General features: G+C 46.2%; 1 protein-coding gene across 1 annotated transcript in view; it reads left to right on the top strand.

The window, feature by feature from the left end:
* Window positions 1-376: 376 nt before the first annotated feature.
* Window positions 377-24,600, top strand: part of DAPP1 (dual adaptor of phosphotyrosine and 3-phosphoinositides 1) — a 43,995-nt gene continuing 19,771 nt past the window's right edge. Inside the window, exons 1-3 of the mRNA XM_069485476.1 lie at window positions 377-506; window positions 15,280-15,402; window positions 19,256-19,389. Of these exons, the coding sequence (XP_069341577.1) occupies window positions 406-506; window positions 15,280-15,402; window positions 19,256-19,389 (358 nt within the window). The 5' untranslated portion in view covers window positions 377-405. The remainder of the gene's footprint in view (window positions 507-15,279; window positions 15,403-19,255; window positions 19,390-24,600) is intronic.

The raw sequence follows: 24,600 nt of genomic DNA, 5'->3' as shown, positions 1-24,600 counted from the left end.
ACTAGTGGCGTGACTCTAATTTCTTCACCCACTCTAGAGGTGGTCCTGGCACGGAAGCTTTCTCAGTGCTCCGTGTGTGCACAGGACAGAAAGATGCTTGGGGGGAAACTGAGCTTCGGCCCCACCTAAGCAGCCTGGACTCAGCCCAGTCCCAGGAGGAGGGGGCTTCTCCTCATTTCCTTTGACAGCAAATGCCCTTGGTGGCCCAATGCAGTGTGGGTGTCCTCAGAGGCAGCACCGAAGTTTACACACTTCCTGGCTCCTGGCGGTGCCCCAGGGCCGGGGCGGTGAGTGTCGGTGGGAGGAGCAACCAAGTTTCACTTCCTTGCCCTGAAGACGCAGCCACGGCCGCTCCTCTCTCACTGCCAGCCCCAGCCTCTCCCTCCGCCTCTGCCAAGGGCACGAATGGGCAAAGCAGAACTTCCAGAAGGGAAGATGAGCACCCAGGATCCCTCAGACCTGTGGAGCAGACCCGACGGAGACGCTGAGCTGCTCCAGGACTTGGGGTAAGAGAGCAGATCTCCCCCCAAAGTGCCTTGTGGGGTGAACCTTGGCTCCCCACGCCCACCTGCCGGCTGACTTTGATCCGGGGTGTCTTTCTCCACCTGCTACCCTTTCCACTTTTTTCATTCCTGTCTGTTAGGTATCTTCCCGTCTGGGGTGCCTTCCATTGTAAAAGTACATATTCTTTTCCAGATGTGAAAATAGGCAGGTTGAGCAAATGGGATGGAAATCAAACACGGGGCATTGTTTGAGAAGAGGGACAGAATTAGGATGCGGTAGGTGAGGTTGCTCTGGTTGATGAAGAAATGTGTGTTGGAGAGTTTTGAGCACTGGCTTAGGGACAGCAAGAGGACAGTGTGGCAGTCAGATAAATAGAAAGCCTACCCTGCTGTAGGGGAGAGGGACTTTTTCAGAAGACAGAGAATGAGGAAGTTTCTGCAGCGATCTTGCCACTGTGTGTCTGTGAGCTCTTGTATGAGTGCCTGTCTGGGGGCGGGCAGCGTTGAGCCTTTAAACTCCAACAATCCAAGAAGAGGGTAAAATTTCTGCCCCCGACAGGTAACTTGAGGTGGATGGAGTCACCTGAGTTCTGTCTTTCAGAACAGACCCAGATGAGGCAACTCATCAGGGTAGCTAATAAAAGAAGTAAGTATTGCACAAGAGAGGCATGGGGGATTTTTCTGGAGAAACCGAACCTTCCTCCTAAGGCACTGGGAATGTCCCCATGAGGGGGGTTTTGACACCTGTGCCTGAGGAGAGGGGAAACCCTTCCCTTCTGTCTGGATAAGTGGCCCGCAGTCTTCACAACACAATGACACAGGCACTCCGTGCACCAAACAAGTGTGAATGACTTGTGTACCAGTCTTGCATCAATTAAGCCGCAAAGCTGACCGTCCAACCTGCCAAAGGCTCTGTTCTTACGAAAAACCAAAAGAGCATTGAAATCTCTGTGTTAAGACGATAGAAATTGTATCTTTTGTGTTGTATTGCTGTGATAGTCCTAAATAAGTCCTGTTTTTAGATTTTAAGATTGAGGTCTCCGAATTTAACTGCACCTTCATTTGGCAAATCAGATATAACAGCTAGAATTTCCGATACAGAAAACTCCCCTTATTAGGCAGTCAGAGTTCCAGGCTCTCTCTGTCCCTCTAGATTGAATCCCCAAACAGGAGAGGTCAAAGTCCCCTCTGGGAGCATCCAAAACAGGTCTCAGGAAGGTCAAGCACTGAAGCTGGACCTGGGTTCTCATCTAGTGCCCTACTGAATCGTTGACCTATAATGCTTTGTGTGTGTTTAATCTGTAGTCCCCGTCCTTGATAGTAGGAAACCCCGAAGGAGAAACAGACAGAGGAGATGTTCAATTCTGGTCTTTTCATTAAACAAACAATGTTTGAACCAGACTCCGCGCTTGAGTACTGTGGGCCCACACTTAGATGACAGGGATGAACTAGACGACATCTCTGTGCCCCCCCATAATGCCAACAGCAGGAAGCAACTTTAGGTGAACCCCACAGGGAACGAGAACTGTGTCTTTCCTCCCTGGGCAAAGAATAGTCGTTCAGTACAAAACCCAAAGTCACACACACACACACACACACACACACACGGTGCATATAGGCCTGGAAGTTTATCAAATATGTGAGGATGGTTTCCATAACAACAGGCAACCTGCAGTTATCTGGAGAAACTTGCTCAACCTTCGCTGCTGTGCCTTAGAACAACCCAAAGAGCTTTTAAAACACTCCTGGTGCCCAGGCCACATTCCTGAACAATGACATCCGTGTGTCTGGGGGTGAGCGTGTTCTTTTTCAACTCTCTAAGCGATTCGAAAGTGAGACTGAGTTTGAAAACCACTGCACAGAATATATATCCACTGACAACATTGAGTAAATACGCCCTTATTTTTCATTTTAAGTCTGCTGGGGGTGTACCTGAATCTTTTTTATTATTATTATTATTATTTCAGCATATTACGGGGGTACAAAAGTTTAGGTTACGTATATTGCCCTTGCCCCCCCCAATCAGAGCTTCAAGCGTGTCCATCCCCCAGATGGTGCACATCCAACTCATTATGTATGTACACACCCATCCCCCTCCCCCCCCACATCTGCCCGACACCCGCTCAATGTTATTCCTAAATGTGCTCTTAGGTGATGATCAGTGAAACCAATTTGATGGTGAGTACATGTGTGTACCTGAATCTTAAGGCCACCAAATCATTGTTGGCATTTTGTTCGTTGGTTTGGGGGCATTTGGGTTAGCAATTTTATTAAGGTCTATTTTACATACCATAAATCTACCCATTTCAAGTGTTCATACAGTTCAATGATTTTTGGTAACTATAAAGAGTGATACAACAATATCATAAATCAGCTTAGAACATTTTTTGTTTTTTGTTTTTTTTTCCTGAGATCACGCAGTGAGAAGAACATTTTCACCCCCCCAAGAATAACCCTAGGAGCATGGCTTATTTAAACTTAGTCATGTGCTAGAAAACCACCTGAGGTGGAGGAAGGTGGTGGAAGCCTGATTTCTAATATTTGTCTAATTCCCCGGTATAAATACTCCCATCATAGACAATTTCAAGCTGCCAAAACTTTAACATCCAGCTTGCAAAACTGAACATTTAATAATCAACTTAAGCCAGTGCCTGCCCCTCCAGTATATCACTGATTCACATTTTATAGGTAATAATTTGAGAAATCTGTACGACCTGTTGCCTCTGCCAGAATAGTGAATATGAATGAAATCTTTTCTCTGAACCTTGAACCCATCGGTGAGGTATGATCTGTACCAAACCTTCTGATGAATTCAGTTTTTAAAAAGCTCCATAAGGGCCGGGCGCGGTGGCTCACGCCTGTAATCCTAGCACTCTGGGAGGCTGAGGCGGGAGGATCGCTCAAGGTCAGGAGTTCAAGACCAGCCTGAGCAAGAGTGAGACCCCCGTCTCTACTAAAAATAGAAAGAAATTATCTGGACAGCCAAAAATATATATAGAAAAAAAAATTAGCCGGGCATGGTGGCGCATTCCTGTAGTCCCAGCTACACGGGAGGCCGAGGCAGGAGGATCACTTGAACCCAGGAGTTTGAGGTTGCTGTGAGCTAGGCTGACACCACGGCACTCTAGCCCAGGCAACAGAATGAGACTCTCTCAAAAAAAAAAAAAAAAAAAAAAATGCTCCATAAGAACAAAATGATGGAATGTAATTGATAGATAAAAAGTGGCTGGTTTAATGACTTCATTTTTAAGTTATTTTTAATAAGTTATTCAAGGAGTTAGATAAATTCTTATGTTTGTAATTTTGGTAGATAAAAGCAGATACTTTAGTGGTTAAATTACAGAATTACAGAGGTATCGTAATTCTTTGTTCTTGGGTCCCTGTTTTTCTCCTGGCTCCGGGATATGTAAATCCTGTAAACAGAGCCCTGGGCTGGGCAGATCCCTCACTTCCCTTTCTAGAACATACGCCACTTGCTCAGAGTACAGGTTTAATGTTTTCTAAGGTACCTAAATCAAGCAACTCGGATGCATTTCGGTGTCTCATTTATAAGCATCAATCTAAGATCATTGATTTTCTTTCATCCTAAACGCATGAATGTGTCCAAAAGCAAAGGAGAAATAAAACCCTCTTCAATTGTTGCTCAGCTGCACTTAGCCTGGGGTGTGGGATGGGGGAGGGGGAAGGGGTGCTGAGGGGGTGGAGAGAATGGTGGGCGAGGGGGGACCAGGACAGCCTGCTCTTTCAGAATGGAGAGCTGGGGAAATAAAACAAGGAATAAATCCTGGAGACATCACCCAAGTAATACACTGGCATAGAATTACTAGTTAGCTAATTATTTAAAATTCCAGCTCTATTAAAGTTTCCTGCAAGATAATGTGGGAATAGTATAGTTATATATAACCGTAGAGACAAAAGAGATCCTGTCAAATAAAAATATTTCAGGATATTTGAAAATTACATATTCAAATGACCTAGTCAGCCATAATCCAGAGTGAACAATATGATAAATATTCCCTTTTTGGATATCCTTTCCCAGATCTCAAATTTTATAAGAAAGTGCCAGTGTCTGGCTGGGTCGGCCAGTGCCGAGAAACTAGATTCTAAGCTCTGGATGTTTAAATAAATAAATAAAAATGTCTTCATTGCTCTGCCCTTTAATTTTCCACGTAGAAGAGAAGGTGAGAGGAAATCAGGGAGCAACATACTTGCTTTAATAAAGGTCCAAGTGATCGATATTTTAGGCTTTGCCGGCCTCCCGGTCTCTGCCACAGCCAGTCACATCTGCCCGTGCTGTGCAAAACGGCCAGGGGACACAGAAGCAGGTGTCTGCCACGGTGCGAGAACAATGCATTATTTGTGGACGCTGACATGTAAATTTCATGTAATTGTCATGAGTCACAAAGTATTCTTCTTCTTTTTTTCCCCAACCATTTCCGAATGTGAAACCACCACGCTTGGCTCTCGGTCGGTACCCACACAGGTGGCTGGCAGGAGTTGGCCCTCGGCTGGGGGGGGGGGTGGTGCCTCCCACGGAGTAGACGACACTGAGCAAGACACTCGGAGGCAGACAGTTCGCAGACACTGTCTCTGGTCTCCAAAAGGCATTAGCATCCCAACGTTTCACTGGAGGAGACTCAAGAGCAGAGAAATCGGATTGCCTGAAGTCCCAGAGCATCTGGGTCGGAAGCCCACGCTTATTTCATAAACCGGGCTGCTCCTCTGCTGTGATGGTCGTTATTTGCTGAGACCACCTACCATACACCAGCACCGTGCCGGTCACATGCATATGTCTTGTCGCCTTCACAGTAACACTTTCAAAACAATGTCATCCTGCTCATTTCACGGATGCAGAGTGACTCCAGATGAGTGAAGTGCATGGTCCAAGGCACAGAGCTCGTGAGTAGCGGAGCTGAGACAAGCCTGGGGCTCAGCCCAGAGCTGATGCTCTTGCTCTTTGCACGGTGCGGAGCTGCTCGGCACAGCCCGCTGATCAGAGGTTTGCATCCTAATAATGCCAATTAGTAATTATTGGATGCTTAGCGTGCGCCAGGCACTCTCTGAAGCCCTTTGCATGTATGAATTTATTTAATTCACACATCGCAGTGAGGTGGGGACTATTTATTACTAGTGTCACCCCCGTTTACAGATGAGAAAAGTGAAGGACACGCCCCAGATTACATTCCAGTAAACCTTCAAATCCAGGAGTTTGGCTCCAGAGCCTCCATGTTTGACCTCTAGTGCAACTTCCTAATTTTCTTTTTATTTATTTATTTATTTATTTTTTAATTTCATCTTATTGTTATGGGGGATACAGAATTGCAGGTTACATACGTTGCCCATGTACCGCCTTTCCCCCCAAGTCAGAGCTCCAGGCGTGTCTGTTCCCCAGACAGTGCGCGTTGCACCCATCATGTAGGTATCTATCCCTCCCTTTTTTCATCAAACTTCTCTCTTCTTGTTCTGCTAGTGCAACCTATGAGTGTTAGCGGTCCCCCGAGAGAGGAGAAGAAAGCTCTGTGATTACCGCAGCCAACCAAGTTTATCACAAAAGACGTTATTCCTTCTATTCCTCACCTAATGCACATGCACACACACACACAGCCAGGCCAGTCAATATCCCGTTGACAGAGGTGTGACAGCGACCGGAGCAAGGCGCTTGTTCCTCTTCTGTGCGCAGTTCTGTAATCTTGGATTCTGAAAACGGAAGGCGATTCTCCTGTGGTCGCGCCTCGGTGTGTAGCCGGTGTAGGGCTCCTCTCCCTGCCTCTAGTGAATTTCCTCTTCTGTCGCTGTGTTTTTCTGTTCCTCTTTAAGGTGACTTCTCCCCCCCCCCATCCCACAGTTTCTCCACCGTGGGTGGAGTCACCCGTTTCACTCACCCGCTCTGCTCTGCAGTCGCGGGTCCCGCCGGTGCATGGTGACCTTGGGCTGGGCAGCGTGGGGGTGGCCGTGCCAAAGGAGGACTGGCCGTGCAGCGACAGAGCATGCGCGTGCGTGCAGAGTTGGGACGCAGCGTCGTGTGGGCTGAGGGCTGTCGCCACCGTGTCCCCATATATCAGCTACACGTGGCAGGAAGGGAGGGGACAGCTGCACGTGGAAAAGATGGCTTTGGAACCGATAGGGGTTTTGTTAGTTGAAGTCAGAAAAGGTGGCATTGCATACAGAGAAAATGGCACAAATAAAGGCGTGAAAGTGACAAAACACACAAGGATTCAGAAAGTACAAAGAGCCCACGTGGACTCAGACACACTCGGTCTCCGGGTCCCAACCGGTGGGTCACTCAGTCGGTCCAGTCTGGCCGCCACCTCCGGCAGCCTCCGTCTATGAGAAGCTTCCACTGGTCCTTTCCTCTTTCGTGACCATGTCCCAGAGCATAAATTCCTATAATGAGCCCAGGCACTTCTGGCTCCTGCTCCCTGATATGGACCCACCTGAAGCCACCCCCGTTCCGCGTAGCTGGGTCCTAGCGGAGCTCCTTGTTCTCCTTCTCTGCGCTCGTTCTCGCCTCCCTCCCCGCCCACCAGCGCCTGTCCCCGCTATCTGCTGTTGGACCTTCTTGGTTTAAAAACATGTATAACTTTAAAAATAGTTCTCTGTAAACACACAATGCACACACACACACACACACACACATGCAGATTGAACTGTAACCAAACTGTGTGTATAATTTTGCTCTTGCTTTTTGCTTAGGATATTTTTCCATCATCTCTTTCTTGGTCTGTCTCAAAGCAGGCTCTGGGTCTGGTCTGTCCTGGGCCAGTCTGTTTCCCTCTGTTAAAGTTTGGATGTTTAGGCTGTTCCGGATCCCAAAGGGTCTAGAATAGATCTGGTCAATGGACAATAAATATGGACTCACTGAACATTTGTAGGAATGTGGCTTTACAAGGTAATCATGTTTTCTTTTTAGGTAAGATTAATCTGGTAATCCAGTGGGATGGGTGGCGACCAGTCCAGAGCCAAGAAAACCAACCAGTGGTTCAGTTTCCAGATCAGTGACTGGGAAGCAGGAGGGCTGGGCTGGGAATAACCAGGAAGGAACAGGCGTGGAAACCAGGAATTCCATTGAGCAAAACGTAATAAGTGATTCACACCCAAACAAAACTAGTTCTACTGCTTTCATGTATTTTTTTTTTCAAAATGATATCAAAACATTTTTGAAAGCCTTAATGTTTCATAAATAGCTTAGTCCCTGGGTTTCATCCGACTCCTCCTAAGGTTCTGACTCACCGCCAGTAGAGTCTGTGCTCTGAGTTGAGTCACCAGATGCCAATGCCCAGGAGCTAAAAGGTTTGGCTACTGCTCAGGCTAGAGCACAGCAAAAGCAATGATGCTCTTTTGGTCCTGCAGCCATTCCTGCCCTGTGCAGGCTGCCCTGGGGACAGGACAGAGGGACCTCTGCTGCAGTGAGAAGCAATGTCCACCCCCCCTCCGAGCTAGCGGCTCTGTCCCCCAGATCTGCCCATGTCTCTGACTCCCCTGGCTGCGTTGATCCCTGAGCTGGGTTCTGTGGATCTCTCTTTAGGTGTCGGCATCCTTAGCGCTCTGGTTTCTCTGCCTCTGTCTCCTGGGTCACTCTGTCTGGGTCTGCAGGTGTGTTCCCTAAGTCACGGTCCTCGTGTGCTTCTGGCCATCTGTGCCGGGCCTTTCCCCGTCTCCAAGTTTTGTGTCTCTGTTTCTATGTCTCTGTCTACCGCTCTTTGACTTCTGTGTCTCTGACTCTCGCGCCACTCTTGTGTCTCTGAATCTCCTTCATCTGTGTGTTTCTATCTCCCATGGCTTTTTGTCTCATTCCTCAGACACCTTCAAGAGCAGGTTTATCCTGGTCTCTAACTCCCACAGAATTCTTTCCCCCCTTCCAGTCCTGTTTTCCTTTAGCCCAGCCTTGACTGCCCCGAGAAAACTTGGCATTCACCTTTAATTCATGCATCGAGATATTCACACACTCTGGCTCTGTCGTCGTTCCACTCTGTTTTCTCAAGCCGGGGCAGCTGGCCTCCCCACGTGGCTCTGCTGTTGGCGCAGGTACACGTGCACATTTAGAAGGTACACGTGCACATTTAGAAGAGCAACACAGACAGCCACAGCCGTGCTGGTCGCATCACAGAAACCTCCCGATGTGAAAGATGATGCAAAGTCTTCCTTCAGCCTCCTCTAGGCGTCCCACTACGCCTCTCTGAGACCTTGTTAGAACTCCCAGAATCCCTCGCAAGGCCTCTGCTTTGTCCTCCCTACTTGGACAGAGGCCATCGCTACCATCACTGGAAAGAGAAGCCCATGCTCGTGAATACACAGCTTAGCATGCCAGTGTGGACAACACCATTTTGTCTTAGCTATGTTGCAGCCTGACAATAATACAAATCGCAGCACTGAAAGCCCTGGAGTTACGATGGCTCCTTATCCTAAACCCATGATCTCTGATGGCATGGAAGGCCAAGTGCTTTACCTTTCAGGAAATTGGAGACTCTAACACCAACCCTATGAACAAATGACACAGAGGAAATCAGCAGCCAGGCAAAGCTATAGAGCGACTCCAGTGCCAAGGACAGAGTAGCCCAGGTGAAGGTTGCCTAGAGTGGGAGTACCCGACAGACCCATCTTACGTTCTGCCACCCTGGTGCTCGGAAGGACCGCAAGGATGGGTACAGGTTCGACCAGAAAGATCAGTTATCTGTGTCATCCACGGCCGTAGGAAAGGGCATGTGTTATGCATTTGTCATTTTTGATCTAGAAGGTTCAGAGGGTGTGTCGGTGTCATTCAAAAGTAAGAATAGGCCGGGTGCGGTGGCTCACGATTGCAATCCTAGCACTCTGGGAGGCCGAGGCGGGCGGATCGTTTGAGCTCAGGAGTTCGAGACCTGCCTGAGCAAGAGTGAGACCCCATCTCTACTAAAAATATATATAGAAAGAAATTAGCTGGACAACTAAAATATATATAGAAAAAATTAGCCGGGCATGGTCTTCCAGGGTTACGGCACATGGCTCCCCACCACGCCCCTGTGCTCCAGCCGGGCGTTCATTGCCTGCATCCACCATGCACGTGTCAACCCCAGTGCCTTTGCTTAGGCTGTTCCTCCTCTGGGAACGCCCTTTTCTCTCCCCAGCTAATGAATCCTATATTCACTCTTCAGCCTTCAGCTCCTGATCTTCCTCCTCCATGAAGCTTTCTCTGATGTTTCCAGCCCACCACGAGCTCCTGCTCCTATACCATTTACTGTCCAAATCACTCAGGTGACGGCTATTCGGGGATTTTTCCATGTTCACCTGCAGATCCTTATCTTTTCCTCTTCATTGATACCAAAAAGCAACTTAGTGAGTACTCCACTTTGCCTTTCCCTCCAGATGCCAAACACCGTGAACTCAAACCATTGATGTTACTGAGGTGAATTGAAGTTTGCAGGCCCGAGAGTCCTTCACATCCGCGTTTCTCAGACTCTAAACTGCACAACAGTCTTGGGGGCTTGGCAGATCGGGGGCAGGGCCTGAGAATGTGCATTTCTAGCAAGGCCCCAGGCGGTGCTGGTGCTGCTGTTCCAAACTCTGAGTAGCGAGGATTTGCGTTGTTTATTTATTTATTTAGTTTTGAGATAGAGTCTCTCTCTGTTGCCCGGGCTAGAGTGCTGTGGCATCAGCCTAGCTCACAGCAACCTCAAACTCCTGGGCTCAAGCGATCCTCCTGCCTCAGCCTCCCGAGTAGCTGGGACTACAGGCATGTGCCACCATGCCTGGCTAACTTTTTCTATATATTTTTAGTTGTCCAGCTAATTTCTTTCTATTTTTAGTAGAGACGGGGTCTCGCTCTTGCTCAGGCTGGTCTCAAACCCCTGAGCTCAAACGATCCGCCCTTCTTGGCCTCCCAGAGTGCTAGGATTACAGGCGTGAGCCACCGCGCCTGGCCTGCTTTGCATTGTTTTAAACACCAGGTGCAGCCCATTGGTGGTCTTAGTGGGTCACATGAATATTTGTTCAAAAGAAATAGAAAAGAAAATAGTCAAGTAAATAGCATATCGAAGGATGTGTTGTTTCCTGTAACTGTGTGTGTGTGATTGTTATATATGTGTGTGTGCATATATGGGCAGTGATATAAAAGGTATTTTATATTGTGGGCTAATTCAACAAGTTTGAAAGCCTCTTCTTTAAAGCTGCAGTCCCCAAGCCCAGGCTGCGGTCCCCAAGCCCCGGGCCGAGGACCAATGCTGGGCTGTAGCCTGTTAGGGACCCGGCAGCAGAGCTCTGCCACCTGCCCACCTCCTGCATCTGTGGACAAACTGTCTTCCATGACACTCAGGAAAGGACAGGGACGCACAGCAGGAGGTGAGCATGGGTCAGGGGGACAAGAATATCTATAGCCACTCCCCATGGCGCTGGCCTCACCACCCCACTACCCCATCCCACCCCCCTCTCCCCCACCAGCAATCGAAATAATGTCTTCCATGAAACTGGTCCCTGCTGTCAAAAACGTTGGGGACCACTGCTTTAAAGGACAGAGAAAATGAGACGTAAACTTAGGCCAGTAAATGAAGACAATAAAACTCAATGACCCAAGAAACTATGAAGGTTCCAATATTCGGGGGCAATTTTCCCAATGGTTCTAGCTGGAAGAGGCACTGGAACGAAAGGAAAGGAGGCTGGACTGAGGGCCAGCTGCCTGGATCTCTCCCCTCTGCCTTCTCTGTGGTTGGGTTTATTTCCTGTACCTCACTAAGAGGCAGCTCTGAAAATTCTTTGGTAAGTGGGTGTTTCCAAGTGATAATACCACTGTTTCCTTCAAGGTCAATGGCTGGCTTTGATAATTTTTTAAGCCCAGTACAAATATTTTTTTTTTCGAAGCTGGATTAGTCTCTGCCCTGTTGACTCTGTTAGCTTTGAGACATAGTTACGGCGATGCGTGGGCCGTAGGGAGAAAGGCGAATATAACATCGTTTCTCGTGTATTATTATAAATAGTAGCTTCTTGCTCATTTTACTTCTTTGGAGAAAATGAGACCAAAATAATTTATTTTTATTTTTATTTATTTTTTTTTAGTTTCAGGAAAATGAATCTATTCCAAGTGCACTGATGTGTATTCCTAACACCTAGCACAATGTCTGGCATATTCCAAATGCATTGCACAATTTAGCCAAGCTTGTAGCTTGTTTTCTTCTGTAAAAGCTAAATAATTGTGTAAAAAGTTTATAAAAGAAGACTGTGTTCCAATATATGAAAATGAGAAGATTTTCCTCTAGGCGTTATTACTAGTCACCTTGATGATGGGAAAGCTGAGGTTGCTACTCGCGTGGGTCACGTAGTTAATAAGCAACAAGTCGGTCGTTGGAGCAGACAGACCAGCTGAGGAAATGACGGGAGACAAAGGCGTGACCTGTCCTCACCAGGGTCCTCCCCGGGACTTGTGTGGCCCAGATCGCTGCTCGTTAGCAACTCTCCTCCCTTGGCATTTCTCGCTGCTGCAAAGCTTTCTTTCCGCGCTCAATTCTAAAGGCATCGCCCTTGTAGGAGTGGCCGAGAAAAATGACCTAATTGGGAGTTTTCACCCACAGTAGGTTCAGTGTGAGTCACGGGTGATGCAATTCTGGGGAAGCTAATGCAGTCGGCCGCCCGTGTGTGTGTGTGTGTGTGTGTGTGTGTGTGTATGCAGCAGCTAGAACAGCCGAGGTCCTGTGCTGCAACATCTTGCATGTCAAAGCTCACTTTGAAGACAGATTTTACAAATCTGAAAGATATTCAGAGGAGAACAGTTCTCTGAGCGATAAAGGGACTGAAAGTGTGTCATAAAAGAAGCTGAAGATGAAGGAAAGAGAAGAGGGTGCATTCCAAATGCTTTCCACTGTTTGTATCAGTATCAGCTGTGGGACTCCAAGAAGTAACTTTGGGACCATCTGCTCAAAGCCGTCTATACAGCAGGAAGCAACAATTCAATGTAGGCAAACGTTTCTACCCACCAATCATGGAAATACGGAATGAGCCTGGAAGAAATACTCAACAAAATGTCCTAGGAAACGAATGCTTAACTCAATGAAAAGGGGAAGTTTAGGTTTTTGCGAAGAGCTATTTGGGGAATGAGGATCCTCCTCGCACCATAGACATCTTGACACGTAGGTGGCTTCACGGACGTCTCTATAATAGGCTTGCTCAGGCCCTGGGCTCTGTAAAAACCCAAAACACAAAAAATCGCTGCCACCTGGAATCAATACTTTCCAAGAATTTTCCAAACCGCAGCACAATGTGATTCTTCTTGCTTTATATGCATGTATTTCTTATGCATTTATGGTAGATAGTTATTTGTTAAATTACCACAAAAAAATTCTCAGTGAAAACTATCTTCAGGCTGTAATTAAATATCAAAAGATTCAAGCAAATCAAATGCTCTTAAATTTTTTAAAAATCAGGAGAATTCTGTAAATGCTTTAAACACGAACTTCAGATCCCACTGAAAAGAATCCAAAGGAATTTCCAGATCCTTTGGTTTAGGATTCTGTGAATCAACTATTGCTTCAAATAAGTGGTCTACTGGCTCAAATGGAATCTTATGTTAAAATGTTTATCCTAAAATTAATTATTGGCAAAATATATTTAACATCTCATGACCTTGTAGAGATTTCACCTATCAAAAAGAATTAGAATTTTGGTTTTAGCTGAACCTGAAGTTCATTTTGGCTTCACTTGTAATTCTTCCCATTGTCCTTTGAAAGCATTTTGTAGTGAACAAACTTGAGCTTGTCTGGGAAGTCAGTTCAGTGAATGAGGCTGCTCTGGATGAATAACTCAGTGGGCCTTCTTGTCAAATGTTTTTCATGCCATTGTTTTCAGCTCGCAAAGACAATAATTTCTAATCCAGCATGGAGCCGTCTCTGCCTAAAAGAGGAAATATGCTAAAGAAACATGCACTGGGAAATGGAGATTTAGAAGAAACATATTGGAGCTCTATGTAGAAACTTCTTGCACAGATGTGCTTATGTTTATCACGCGTTATTACTCAGGCTAAAGTTTTTCTGGTACAGGGACGTCACCGTGGACACCGGTGTGGTTTGTAACAACACGATTCCTTCCTGCCCGAGTAGGGCTTTCCCTGGGAGCTCTTGTACACTCTACACCCTTCTCTCATAGCACTTAGTTCATTGAATTAACATTATTCATCTAATTGCCTGTCTTTCCTTCATCCCCACTGCCCTGGACTGTGGGTGCTTAGCAGTGAGCAATGGCCTCTGCTTTGTACCTTTCTCTTACCCAGTCTAAAGTATTTAAAAATGATATTTGAGCAACAAGAAAATCATGCCACAGACGGTAAATGGCCAGGTATGGCTTTGCACGTCTCCATGACTACCTGGCGGCCACTAACGTGGGCTCAGCACTGCTGTGTGCCATGCCTGCTTTCGGGGCCATGTCCCCCGTTGCCGTGTGCAGGAATCGCGGTTGGCGTACCAGGGAAGACTGTTTTAGACATGAGGAGGCTCACACTGCCTTAGTAACTTGTCCCAGGTTGTACAGCCAGCGGGAGGTGTCACCTGGCTGGGGACCCAGGCAAAGTGATTCCAGGGGCACAATCCTAATCATCACACCGAACTGCCTCAAGGGTGTCACTTAAAGGAATGGGAAAGAGCTGTCATTAGGGGAAAGAAACAAGGGGCAGAGCAATGGGCCTAGAATGTTCTTAGTTTCGTAGAGCCAGGAGAGGAGGGACAGCTGCAGGCCTCTAGCTGCACAGACTGTCTCTCAGGAGGACACCCGGGAGGACGGTTAACAGGGTGTGCTCTGGGGACAGGAACAGTGCACCGAGGGTCACGGGGGGACAAAAAGGCTTTATTTTCACTGTGTCTCCTTTTGGGCTACTTGAATTTTTTTTTTTTTTTTACTATAGATATATGTTACCTTTTCTAAAACACAAAGATCATTTTTTTTAAAACACAAAGAACAATTTGAGCCTCCTTGGGACTTCCCCAGCTCTGTAGCTATTTGTCACATTGAAACAACACCCGATGGGACCTCCCACTGTCGGGCGTCCGAGTGCCTGTGTCCAGCTTCGCTTCATCCATGACAACAGACTCCGGAATAATAGCTCCGCGGTTTCCCCAAGAAATGTCACCACACCTGCAAAACAGTGTGACAGAGAGACTCTCACACAAAAGGCAGAAAATTGATCAAAGTCTATTTTATAATGATTTTAACTTGGACTTTTTAAGAATTTCTGATTACAAAGCAACGCTCTGCATGAGGTTGCTAGAGCTGCATTAATAAAACATCACATACTGTGGCTGAAACAACAGAAACCTGTCGTCTCAGAGTTCTGGGGGCCACGAGTTCGAAATCAAGGTGCCCACAGAACTGGTTCCCTCTGAGGGCCGTGGGGGAGCGTCCGCTGGGGCCCCTGTCCTTAGCTGGAAGGCGGCTGTCCTCTTGTTCCTGTGCCGTCCCTGCATGCGAATCTGTCTCCTAATTTCCCCTTTTGACAAAGGACAGCAGTCGGATCGGAGTAGGGCCCACGCTAATGACCTCATTTTAACTCGGTAAGGATCCGTTCTCCAAATAAGGTCAGGGCTGCAACAGATGAGTTTTTAGGACACAAGTCAGCCTGTGACCGGCTGCTATGGGGCCACTCTCTGCTCTCCCCGTCACCCTCTCCCTGAGATTTCCTTGTCCCCATGTTCGGGCTGAGAGCTTGGTGTCCGGGCTGCTCTCGGTGGAGAGTACTGCTAGGACAACTCCTTTGCCAGGAAAAGCCAGTGCAGGAGTCGTCGCCTGTGGTCTGTCCCGAGTGACAGCCCTGATCTCTCCTTTCCAGGTGGTACCATGGCAACCTCACGCGCCACGCGGCGGAGGCCCTGCTCCTCTCCAACGGACGCGACGGCAGCTACCTTCTGAGGGACAGCAACGACCCGACCCGGCTGTACTCGCTCTCCGTGAGGTAGGCGCTTGAGGACCCGCTCGCTGAATTCAGCCCGGGCCCATCTATCTGTCACTTACTCACTGTGTCATCACCCAAATTGCCAGATAACGAACCACTGACTCCTAGTGGACCACCCGGTCGAAGGCTTCCAAGCCTGGAATGCCGAGAGTGGGAAAAATCATCCCTCCTCCCTGCATGAGCAGGAAGGAAACTTAGAACTGGAGTAGATGTTGGGAATCATTTGATCCAAACTTCTCACTTGGTTGATGACGAACCCGAGACCCAAAGTGGTGCAGGGAGCGTCCAGCACCCCACAAAGCGAGGACAGAATCAGCACCAGAACCCCGATCCCCGAAACCCGGCCCATGCCCTTTCCTTCCCCTGGAAAAGCAGAGTGACTTGTGCCTGGACAACTTTCATAGTCGCAAACTCAAGCGGGCAATGGGCAACTTTAACGTTTTTCCTGACTGCCCTCCTTTCTGCAGACCCCACTTCTTCCCAGTGGTGACAAAGGTCAGGGTCCCCACCGGGTGTGCACAGCCCAGGGCAGCGCTGGCCCAGCCCTTACCTGGGCTCTCCGCCCCACCCTCTTCCTGGCCGGCGTCCCGGATCCCATAGGCCACCCTCATTCCCGATGGTCAGGGAGGCAGCTGGTTCTCAGCCAGCATCTGACACTCCAGCTGCCGCTGACGCGTATCGAGTCATTTTGGGTCCTTGGGCAGTTCCCTGTGGATTGGGCTGGGGATGTGAGGACTTTGGGAAATTTCCCCCAGCCAGCCAACCCTTAACCTCAAACCATGATGGCGTCACATCACTGTTCTGATGACACCTCCACACATCTTGGGAAGAAAGTCACAGTTCCCTGCATGGTGTCATCCCGCCAGCTGATCTGGCAGCAGAAGGCTCTGGCGTTTCTTCCCTGTTCTGCGTGGCTGCGTGGCCCAGGCCCCCTGTCACCAACTCACTGGCAGCGTCTATTGGGACCCTCGGTGCTCCCGTCGGAATCCTCGTTTCCATTCATCTCAGTGACAGTTTTTGCTCATTTTTATTTTTTGCTTTTAATCTCCTCTCTCTCTCTCTCTCTCTGATAGGGGAACAAAACTGGCTAAGACATTATTAATATTTCCCCAAATAGTGGATGACAGGCTTCTATGAGCTCAGAAGCTAAGAGTCAACATATTTGCCTGTTTTCTCTTTGGGCTTGGGGACTTCTGTATTCCTTTTCTATGCTACATAGCACATTAGCAAAAAATTTCATGGCTTAAAGCAACATAAATTGATTATCTCACAATAAATTGATTATTTCTGGCTGGATTCTCTGTCCAGGGTCCTACCGGGCTGAAATAAAGGTGTTGGTGGAGGCTCTTCTCTGGGGCTTAGCGTCTTCTTCCTTCATTTCTTCCTTTTTCATTCTTCCCTTTATTTCCTTGCTGCTGTAGAACTAACGGCCCCATTTCTTTTCAGCCATGAGCCAGAGACCATTGCCAGCTCCTACAGGCCACCCGCAGCTCCTTGCCACGTGGTCCCTTAGGGCCGTTCACAGCAGGGGTGTTTGCTTTCTTCGGGGCCAGCTGGGACCCTGTCCCTGACTCCCTCTTCTGTGAGCAGTGGGACACTCTGTCTTACGGCCCTCCTGGGATCAGGTCAGGCCCACCCAGATAATCCCAGATGAATCCAGGAAACTGATCTGGGACCTTAATGATCTGCAAAATCCCTTCCCAGCCGCACCTAGAGTAGTTTTTTTTTTTTTTCTTCTTCTTCTTCTTTTTTTTTTTTTTTGAGACAGAGTCTCACTCTGTCTCCCGGGCTAGAGTGCCGTGGCATCAGCCTAGCTCACAGCAACCTCAAACTCCTGGGCTCAAGCGATCCTCCTGCCTCAGCCTCCCGAGTAGCTGGGACTACAGGCATGCGCCACCATGCCCAGCTAATTTTTTCTGTATATTTGTAGTTGTCCAGATAATTTCTTTCTATTTTTAGTAGAGACGGGGTCTCGCTCTTGCTCAGGCTGGTCTCAAACTCCTGAGCTCAAACGATCCACCCCCCTCGGCCTCCCAGAGTGATAGGATTACAGGCGTGAGCCACCGCGCCCGGCCTAGACTAGTTTTTGATTGAATGACTGGGACAAAGTATGCGTGCCCTGGAGCTGGGATTTGGGGCTGTCTTAGCTCATCGCCTTCACACCCCCTTCCTGGCACAGGGGACGTCTCCAGGCCAATGGAAGGGGCATGGGAGAAACAGGCGGAGGGTGACAGAGCAATTAAGAGGGTCACAGAGGAAAAAAACACATTCATTAACATTTCTCATGTTGCCCTGCCATGCCACAGTATGTTTATGAATTTTCTGAATAACATCGATGGGAAAATTATTGCTCCAGGATGGAATTCTGTTTCGGTGACAGTCAGAATTGTGCTTTCTCAGATCGACAGCAAATGTTAAAAGTTCATCAAATAGTTAGGCTGCAGATGCCTGATTGCATGAATAGGCCAAAAATCTCAAACAAACATGGACTTATTGGATGAAAGAATATGAACTTTTTACCTATGTTTGTCTCCTCTGAACAATTAGATCACACGCTCCTTATAAATTGATGGCATGTATATTTCATCTACATAAAAATTAAACTATAAATCGTTGATTTTCATTACAAGCATTTGGGAATGTCTTTTAAAAAAAAAAAAAAACTATCAGCAGAAGTGATAGAAACCACAGACCACTTCAGGAGAATGACTGTTTTTATTCATTTATTTGTTCATTCTCTTAATAATGGGAAAACCTTTATTCTGCACGTGTCATCAGACTTTAGTTTTGGCACCTACAGCCTCATAGGGCCAATAAGACCACACAGAAATAATTTACTGCAAAGTAGAGTGTGGCAAATCACATGAGAGAAGTCAAGGTACGCATTTAGATGGTTGAGAAGATTAAAAACAGTTAACTGAAGCTGGAGGTATCGTGTAAGGCTTAACAGAGGAGATGCCATTTGAACTGAAACTTCATGGGTAGCTGAGATTTCTACCAGCTGAGACAGGGAAGAAGAGCGACTCAGGTGGAAGGAACAGTGTGAGCCAAGGGACAGGGTGAAAACTCTCTGAGGAAGAGTAGGTCTGGGTGGGCTAGAGCAGCAGTTCGCAAGGTGTGGCCCCCCCCAGATCAGCAGTGGCACCTGAGAACACGGAAGGAATGCAGATTCTCGGGCCCCACCCTGCACCTATGGAATCTGAATCTGGGCTAGGGAGGCAGCACTCTGGGTGTGAACACGCCCCCCCCCCAGGTGGTTCTGGTCACACTGAAGTTGGGGCGTGGGCTGCACGGCGAGGAAGAGGGGGAGGTGAGGCTGGAAGACAGAATGAGGTCAAATAAAATGGATATATATGCAATGCATAGACATATATGTTATTTAACAGTCTGCCTCTTTGGAAAATGACAATGTAGGAAAGTTGATATTTTATTCAGAAGACAGTGGGACATGCCTGGCATGGAAAAGATCTGGGTTCACATAGATTAAGTGGCAGAAGCCGAATAGGAAGGCGGGCCGAGGTCAGAGGAGGATTTGGGGAGGGTGGTACAGGCCGTTTCTGTCATTTCTGTTCACTGTTCTCCTTAAGCTCATGCCGCTGCAGAGGGTAATATTCAAGGATGCTTTCGGTGGGTGAGTCTAACAGTAGGCAGGGAGAATTGTCTCGTGTCTTCCATTAGAGCGAGGCTGCCAAAAGAAAGTAGTGGTGCTCTCTAGAACCCAAGATCTCAATGGTGGCACGATTCTCGGTTCTTACACAGGGTTCATGCTGATGCCAACAGCTAAGATCCCATTTCCCTTCAAAGAAGATATCTATGTGTTAAATAACATTAAACTCTTCTTTTTCTCTTTCAGAGCCAAAGACTCCGTGAAACACTTTCATGTCGAATATACTGGATATTCTTTTAAATTTGGCTTTAATGAATTCGCATCTTTGAAGGATTTTGTAAAGCATTTTGCAAATCAGCCTTTGATTGGAAGTGAGACAGGTAAGCTCTGAACAGATACTTGGCCCCTGAGATGCTCTTTCAGGACGAGGGAGAAACAAGGCAGGTTGCAATGAAAGAGTTTCATAGTTGGCACTTAGGTTTCGGCATAATTTTTAGTAGCAAATGATGTAGTTTGTATAATGCAGAAATTTTCTCAGACTGTATTACTTAATGGATTGATTACAGATTGATTAAAAACACACAATTTCTTTAAAATGGCCCATCCATTTTAAAATAATATATATAATTAACAAATAAAGAACAAAGGCAAGAAGGACTTTTTCAGGAATGGGCAGTTTGCATGTGGGAGGGACCCACAGAAGGCAATTTTGAGCATTTTTAAAACACTCATTTAAATTTTCACAGAGATCCATGAATACTGAGAATATTGACTAGAGCGCACACGCCTCAGTGATAAAACTCTCCCTCTGTCGTCTTGGTTTCTTATAAGTTTTTGAACTGGATTTAACTATGGCTAGCAAAGTTTGAAATTTCCTGTTTGAATGGTTAGAGCGTTAAACCAGAAAATTCATGTTAAGAAACAAACAAACACCCTATCCTGGTGAATTCTCTAACTTGTTTGTCTATATGATTTAAATAAAGGGAGTAAAAAGTCATCCCCGTTTATGGGATAGACTCACACCTTTATTCGTCCTAAATGGTGATAAATCTCAGTTAATCTAAGACGGGAAATTCCAAGAACCTGTAGCGCAACAGAAACCCAAGACTTAATAACACAGCCGACTACCATGAATTCATACATGCGTGTTTTCTTGGTAAGTTCGCCGGTGGGCTTTCTGTTGGCTTCAGCGTGGTGGGAAAAGATGCCACCGTTGGCTTCTGCATGTTCTGCTATTTCTGTGGCCTGGACAGTCCCTAACGTGAATCATTCAGTGTCTAGTAGAGACGAAAAGTATAATGGAAACCACACACCAGTTGTTGTGCTTTATACCAACTACACCAGGCCTATATAATAGAAGATACCAAACTACAAAATTAAAGCTGTAATCTTTTTTATTTTTTTATTTTTTTTGTTTTCTGGTGGAAGTTCTCCCAATCAGCCCTGCAAATGACTGCACCACTTAACCAGCAGTTGTCAATAACAAATGGCAAGTGGAGATGCATTTGTTTCCATTGGTACCTTGGGCCTGGCAAGCATTTCTGTTTCTCACGTGCCTTCACTTCATGCTTATTTCCTACTTGTGTCCAACTCTGCACTTGGTGTTGTTCAATTCTGGGTCACTGGCAATGGAGAGGAGATTTCTGAAGCCAGAGCTTTGCTTTGTGTACCTCTGTTTTTGTCCTCCCACGTGTCCACCAGTTCCTGGGCCACTGCATGGCTGTTTGAGTGAATGAATAAATGGATAAATGGATTACCATGAGTAACAGCTCCTCGTAGCTTTCAAAGCCACTATACTTGTCTTTCTCCCTTCTCTTCTTTCTCCAAGCAAACGCAGCTTCCCTTTTTTAAAAAGCTCTTCTCCTAGACTCTAGTTTCAACACCTTTGATCATTCTCTGTGTTTCTTCTGGACTTTCTCCAAGTTCGGGAAACAGTACATATACTGCCTACTGGAAGATTTGGAAGATTTCGAAACAGTCCGAGGTCAAAGTGAATGCAGTTCTTTCTGGGTGAATTCTTCTGGCACTGACCAAATCACTAGGCAAGAGGATCCCTTAAGTTCGCTCCAAATTAAATGTGCCTTGACATTGTGCTTCCCTGTAAATACATTATTCTAAAAGAGGCTTGTGATTGGTGCATTATCCATTGTAAGGATTTGTTTTTTTTTTTTTTTTTTTGAGACAGAGTCTCACTTTGTTGCCCAGGCTAGAGTGAGTGCCGTGGCGTCAGCCTAGCTCACAGCAACCTCAAACTCCTGGGCTCAAGCGATCCTCCTGCCTCAGCCTCCCGAGTAGCTGGGACTACAGGCATGCGCCACCATGCCTGGCTAATTTTTCTATATATATATATTTTTTTAGTTGTCCATATAATTTCTTTCTATTTTTAGTAGAGACGGGGTCTCACTCTTGCTCAGGCTGGTCTCGAACTCCTGAGCTCAAACGATCCGCCCACCTTGGCCTCCCAGAGTGCTAGGATTACAGGCGTGAGCCACCGCGCCCGGCCAGGATTTGTAATCCAGACTCCTACGGTTGTTTCTTTCTCTAAAGCTAAAACATGCTGCATCGTTATCATTACTATAATTGCTATTTTATTTATTGCAGTAAAACTCAGGAACCTAATTTTTTATCCTCTCTGCTGCCTCCCCTCTGTTCTATTCATTATCCAAGGAAGAATTTACTGCTACTGGAAACCACACTTCAGGCCCCGGTGCTGACGGATGTGTCCTTGACTTTCTGGCTTCAAGCCCTTGAGTTAGGGTCCCCTAGCTCTACTCCTCTTATCTGTCCCGGCCAGACGAAGGCAAAGCCATCAAGGCTGGGACAAGGGGCAAAACTCATGACAGATCAGTGCTCCACGCCTGCCCCTCTGGGAGCGACAGGCCTCAGGAAACCAGATAATGCGCCAAGGTCACGATGACTCCTAAACCCAGAAGGTCCTTGGAAGTCAGAGAGTCAACACTGTGGCCTGTGAAGAGTGGCAACTGGAAACTGGGACGCCACTTTCTAAAAATAGGTCTTTTCTTCTTGTTAATTTAGGAATTGGCTCCCAGTGATCACGGGACTTCCAGGCTGGTGATTTCTTGTTCCCATCAGATAGGACGCCATAGGACGCCATTCTTCTCTCAGTTCATGTTGAAGATCCCCAGGGAAAGCATTTGTCCCCACGATGGGCAAAGTCCTGCCAGGGCTGTCACTACCAGATTCCCCAAATGGGAAGGACTAGAATCGGATATTTCAGGCCACTCCTGTTAGCCAGACCCCACCCAGCCCCAGCCTCACCCTGCAGGGCCTAGAGAGTGAGTTTATTAAAGGAAGACTTTTTTACATTCATCTACTGGCAAGAGTGTTATTACCCTTGAGGGCAATGGAAATAAATGATGTCCAAATGACCAAAACCCTACACTTTTGCCTTGCAGTTATACATAATGCCCTCAGTAGAGTGAAACCCACAATACTTGATTCTGGGTTTTAAGAAAATCTTTGCACCCAGAATAGGTGAAAGTATTGACCTAAAAGGATGAATACTATTTTAAGATACCTTTTTTCCCATTCTATTTCTATCCTCTACTCTTCAAACTCTCAGGATTTCTGTTTCCTGATCTGAAGAACAAGGTTTCCTAAACAAGATCTAAGCTTCCTGCCACCTTTGAGTCTATTATAATTTCTACTTTCCCTTGTAATAATCTGCATTTCATCTCTCTAATCTCCATTAAAGGTTCTGCTCACTCTAATTTCTTTTGAGTGATACCCAAAACACTCTTAAGATACTTCCAATTGTCAAAACCAACTAATTTCCCAAGTCCGTGATAGACATGTACAATGCACTCACTTGCTTTATTTTTCTCAATGGCCCTTTCACCTTCTGACATATTATATACTTCATTAATTTTTTAAAATATCTTTCTCTTTACACAGTAGTATGTAAACTCTATGAGAGAGATTTTTGTCACTGTTGCTTCCTGCTACGTCCCAGAACCTGAAAAAAAAAAATGCTAACCATGTCTACGATATGTCATGCTGGGCATGCCATTACCAATGCCTGCATTAGAGTTTGTCTGGTGACACCACAACCGACAAACTTCTGACAGTTTTAACTTCCAAAGTGGACACAAAGCATAATTTGCAATGATGTTTTGTGTTGCATGTATGCTCAATGATGATCAAATTCAGAATTTGCCTTTTGTTTGTTAATAGTAAGATGTTATATAAAATTTATATTCATGTTTGTACATGACTTCTAAGTTAATTCAAATAGATTTGGAAATTTGAGCAATTTTTTATTATGATAAATATGTTTGGTTCATTATTAATTTTTACTGTATCCTCTTATAAGTTGCTAAGTTTCATGTATACGGTCTTGAAAATGTAGACAGTATTTATCTTTATACTTAAATGTCCAAATATTATTAGAACAAAAATTACCCTTCCCATTACTTTTTGTTTATGTTTAAATATTTCTTAATATGAAATTGCCATGCACAGTTTATTATACTGTGTTGTGACTTTAATCACTGGCATCAGGAAATATAAGTCAAGTGCTGCGTTTGTGGGTACCCTTTATAATAACTAGTTCTCAGTTTTGAAGATCTTATCTGGTTCTTTCGTAAATGTCAAATGTCCGCTTCTCTTTTTGTTTTGATATGGGGATTCCCAACCTTTTGATAACTGCCACAGCTATTATTATTTTATTTTGTGCCACCAGCCTTTTTACGCAGGTGGCATTTTAAAATACTGAAGTTAAAGCTAATTTTCATTTGAGAACTGTCTGATACTTCTGAAAATAACTGGTGACAACTTGGATTTTGCCAAACCACAAGCAGGCATCACTTCTTTAATTTGCGTTTGCCAAAAATAAAAATGTTCTTAGTTTGTAGATCGAGTGTGTTAGAAAAAGCAAAAAGCAGGCAAAGAAGGGAATGAAGCCAACATTCGTGGAGTACTTGCTAAGTTCTAGGCATCCTGCTAGAGGTTTTCACCTATATCAAATTGTTTTTTTTTTTTGAGACAGAGTCTCACTCTGTTGCCCAGGCTAGAGTGAGTGCCGTGGCGTCAGCCTAGCTCACAGCAACCTCAACCTCCTGAGCTCAAGGGATCCTCCTGTCTCAGCCTCCCGAGTAGCTGGGACTACAGGCATGCGCCACCATGCCCGGCTAATTTTTTCTATATATATTTTTAGCTGTCCATATAATTTCTTTCTATTTTTAGTAGAGATGGTGTCTCGCTCTTGCTCAGGCTGGTCTCGAACTCCTGAGCTCAAACGATCCGCCCAACTCGGCCTCCCAGAGTGCTAGGATTACAGGCGTGAGCCATCGCGCCCAGCCTATATCAAATTGTTGAATCTTCTCAACCACCTCAATAATGTAGACAGTGGTCCCATTTTCAGATGAGGAAATAAAAACTCAGAAGTTTTAAGTTTCTTGCTCAAGGTTGGACAGCTAGGAAGTGTCGGGGCTGAGACGGGAATCTGGGCTAACGTGGTCCTAAAGCAGAGGCGCTTTGCATGCACTTTGCTGTCTCTGAAACCGGTCCCACAGTGACACTGCAATGCAATATTGTCACAGCACAGCATGGCCTTCAGTGGATTTGGATGG

This window comes from Eulemur rufifrons, chromosome 13 (assembly GCF_041146395.1).
Source record: "Eulemur rufifrons isolate Redbay chromosome 13, OSU_ERuf_1, whole genome shotgun sequence".
Taxonomy (NCBI): domain Eukaryota; kingdom Metazoa; phylum Chordata; class Mammalia; order Primates; family Lemuridae; genus Eulemur; species Eulemur rufifrons.
Note: the sequence above shows the minus strand (reverse complement) of the source record. Positions and strands in the feature narration are given on the sequence as shown.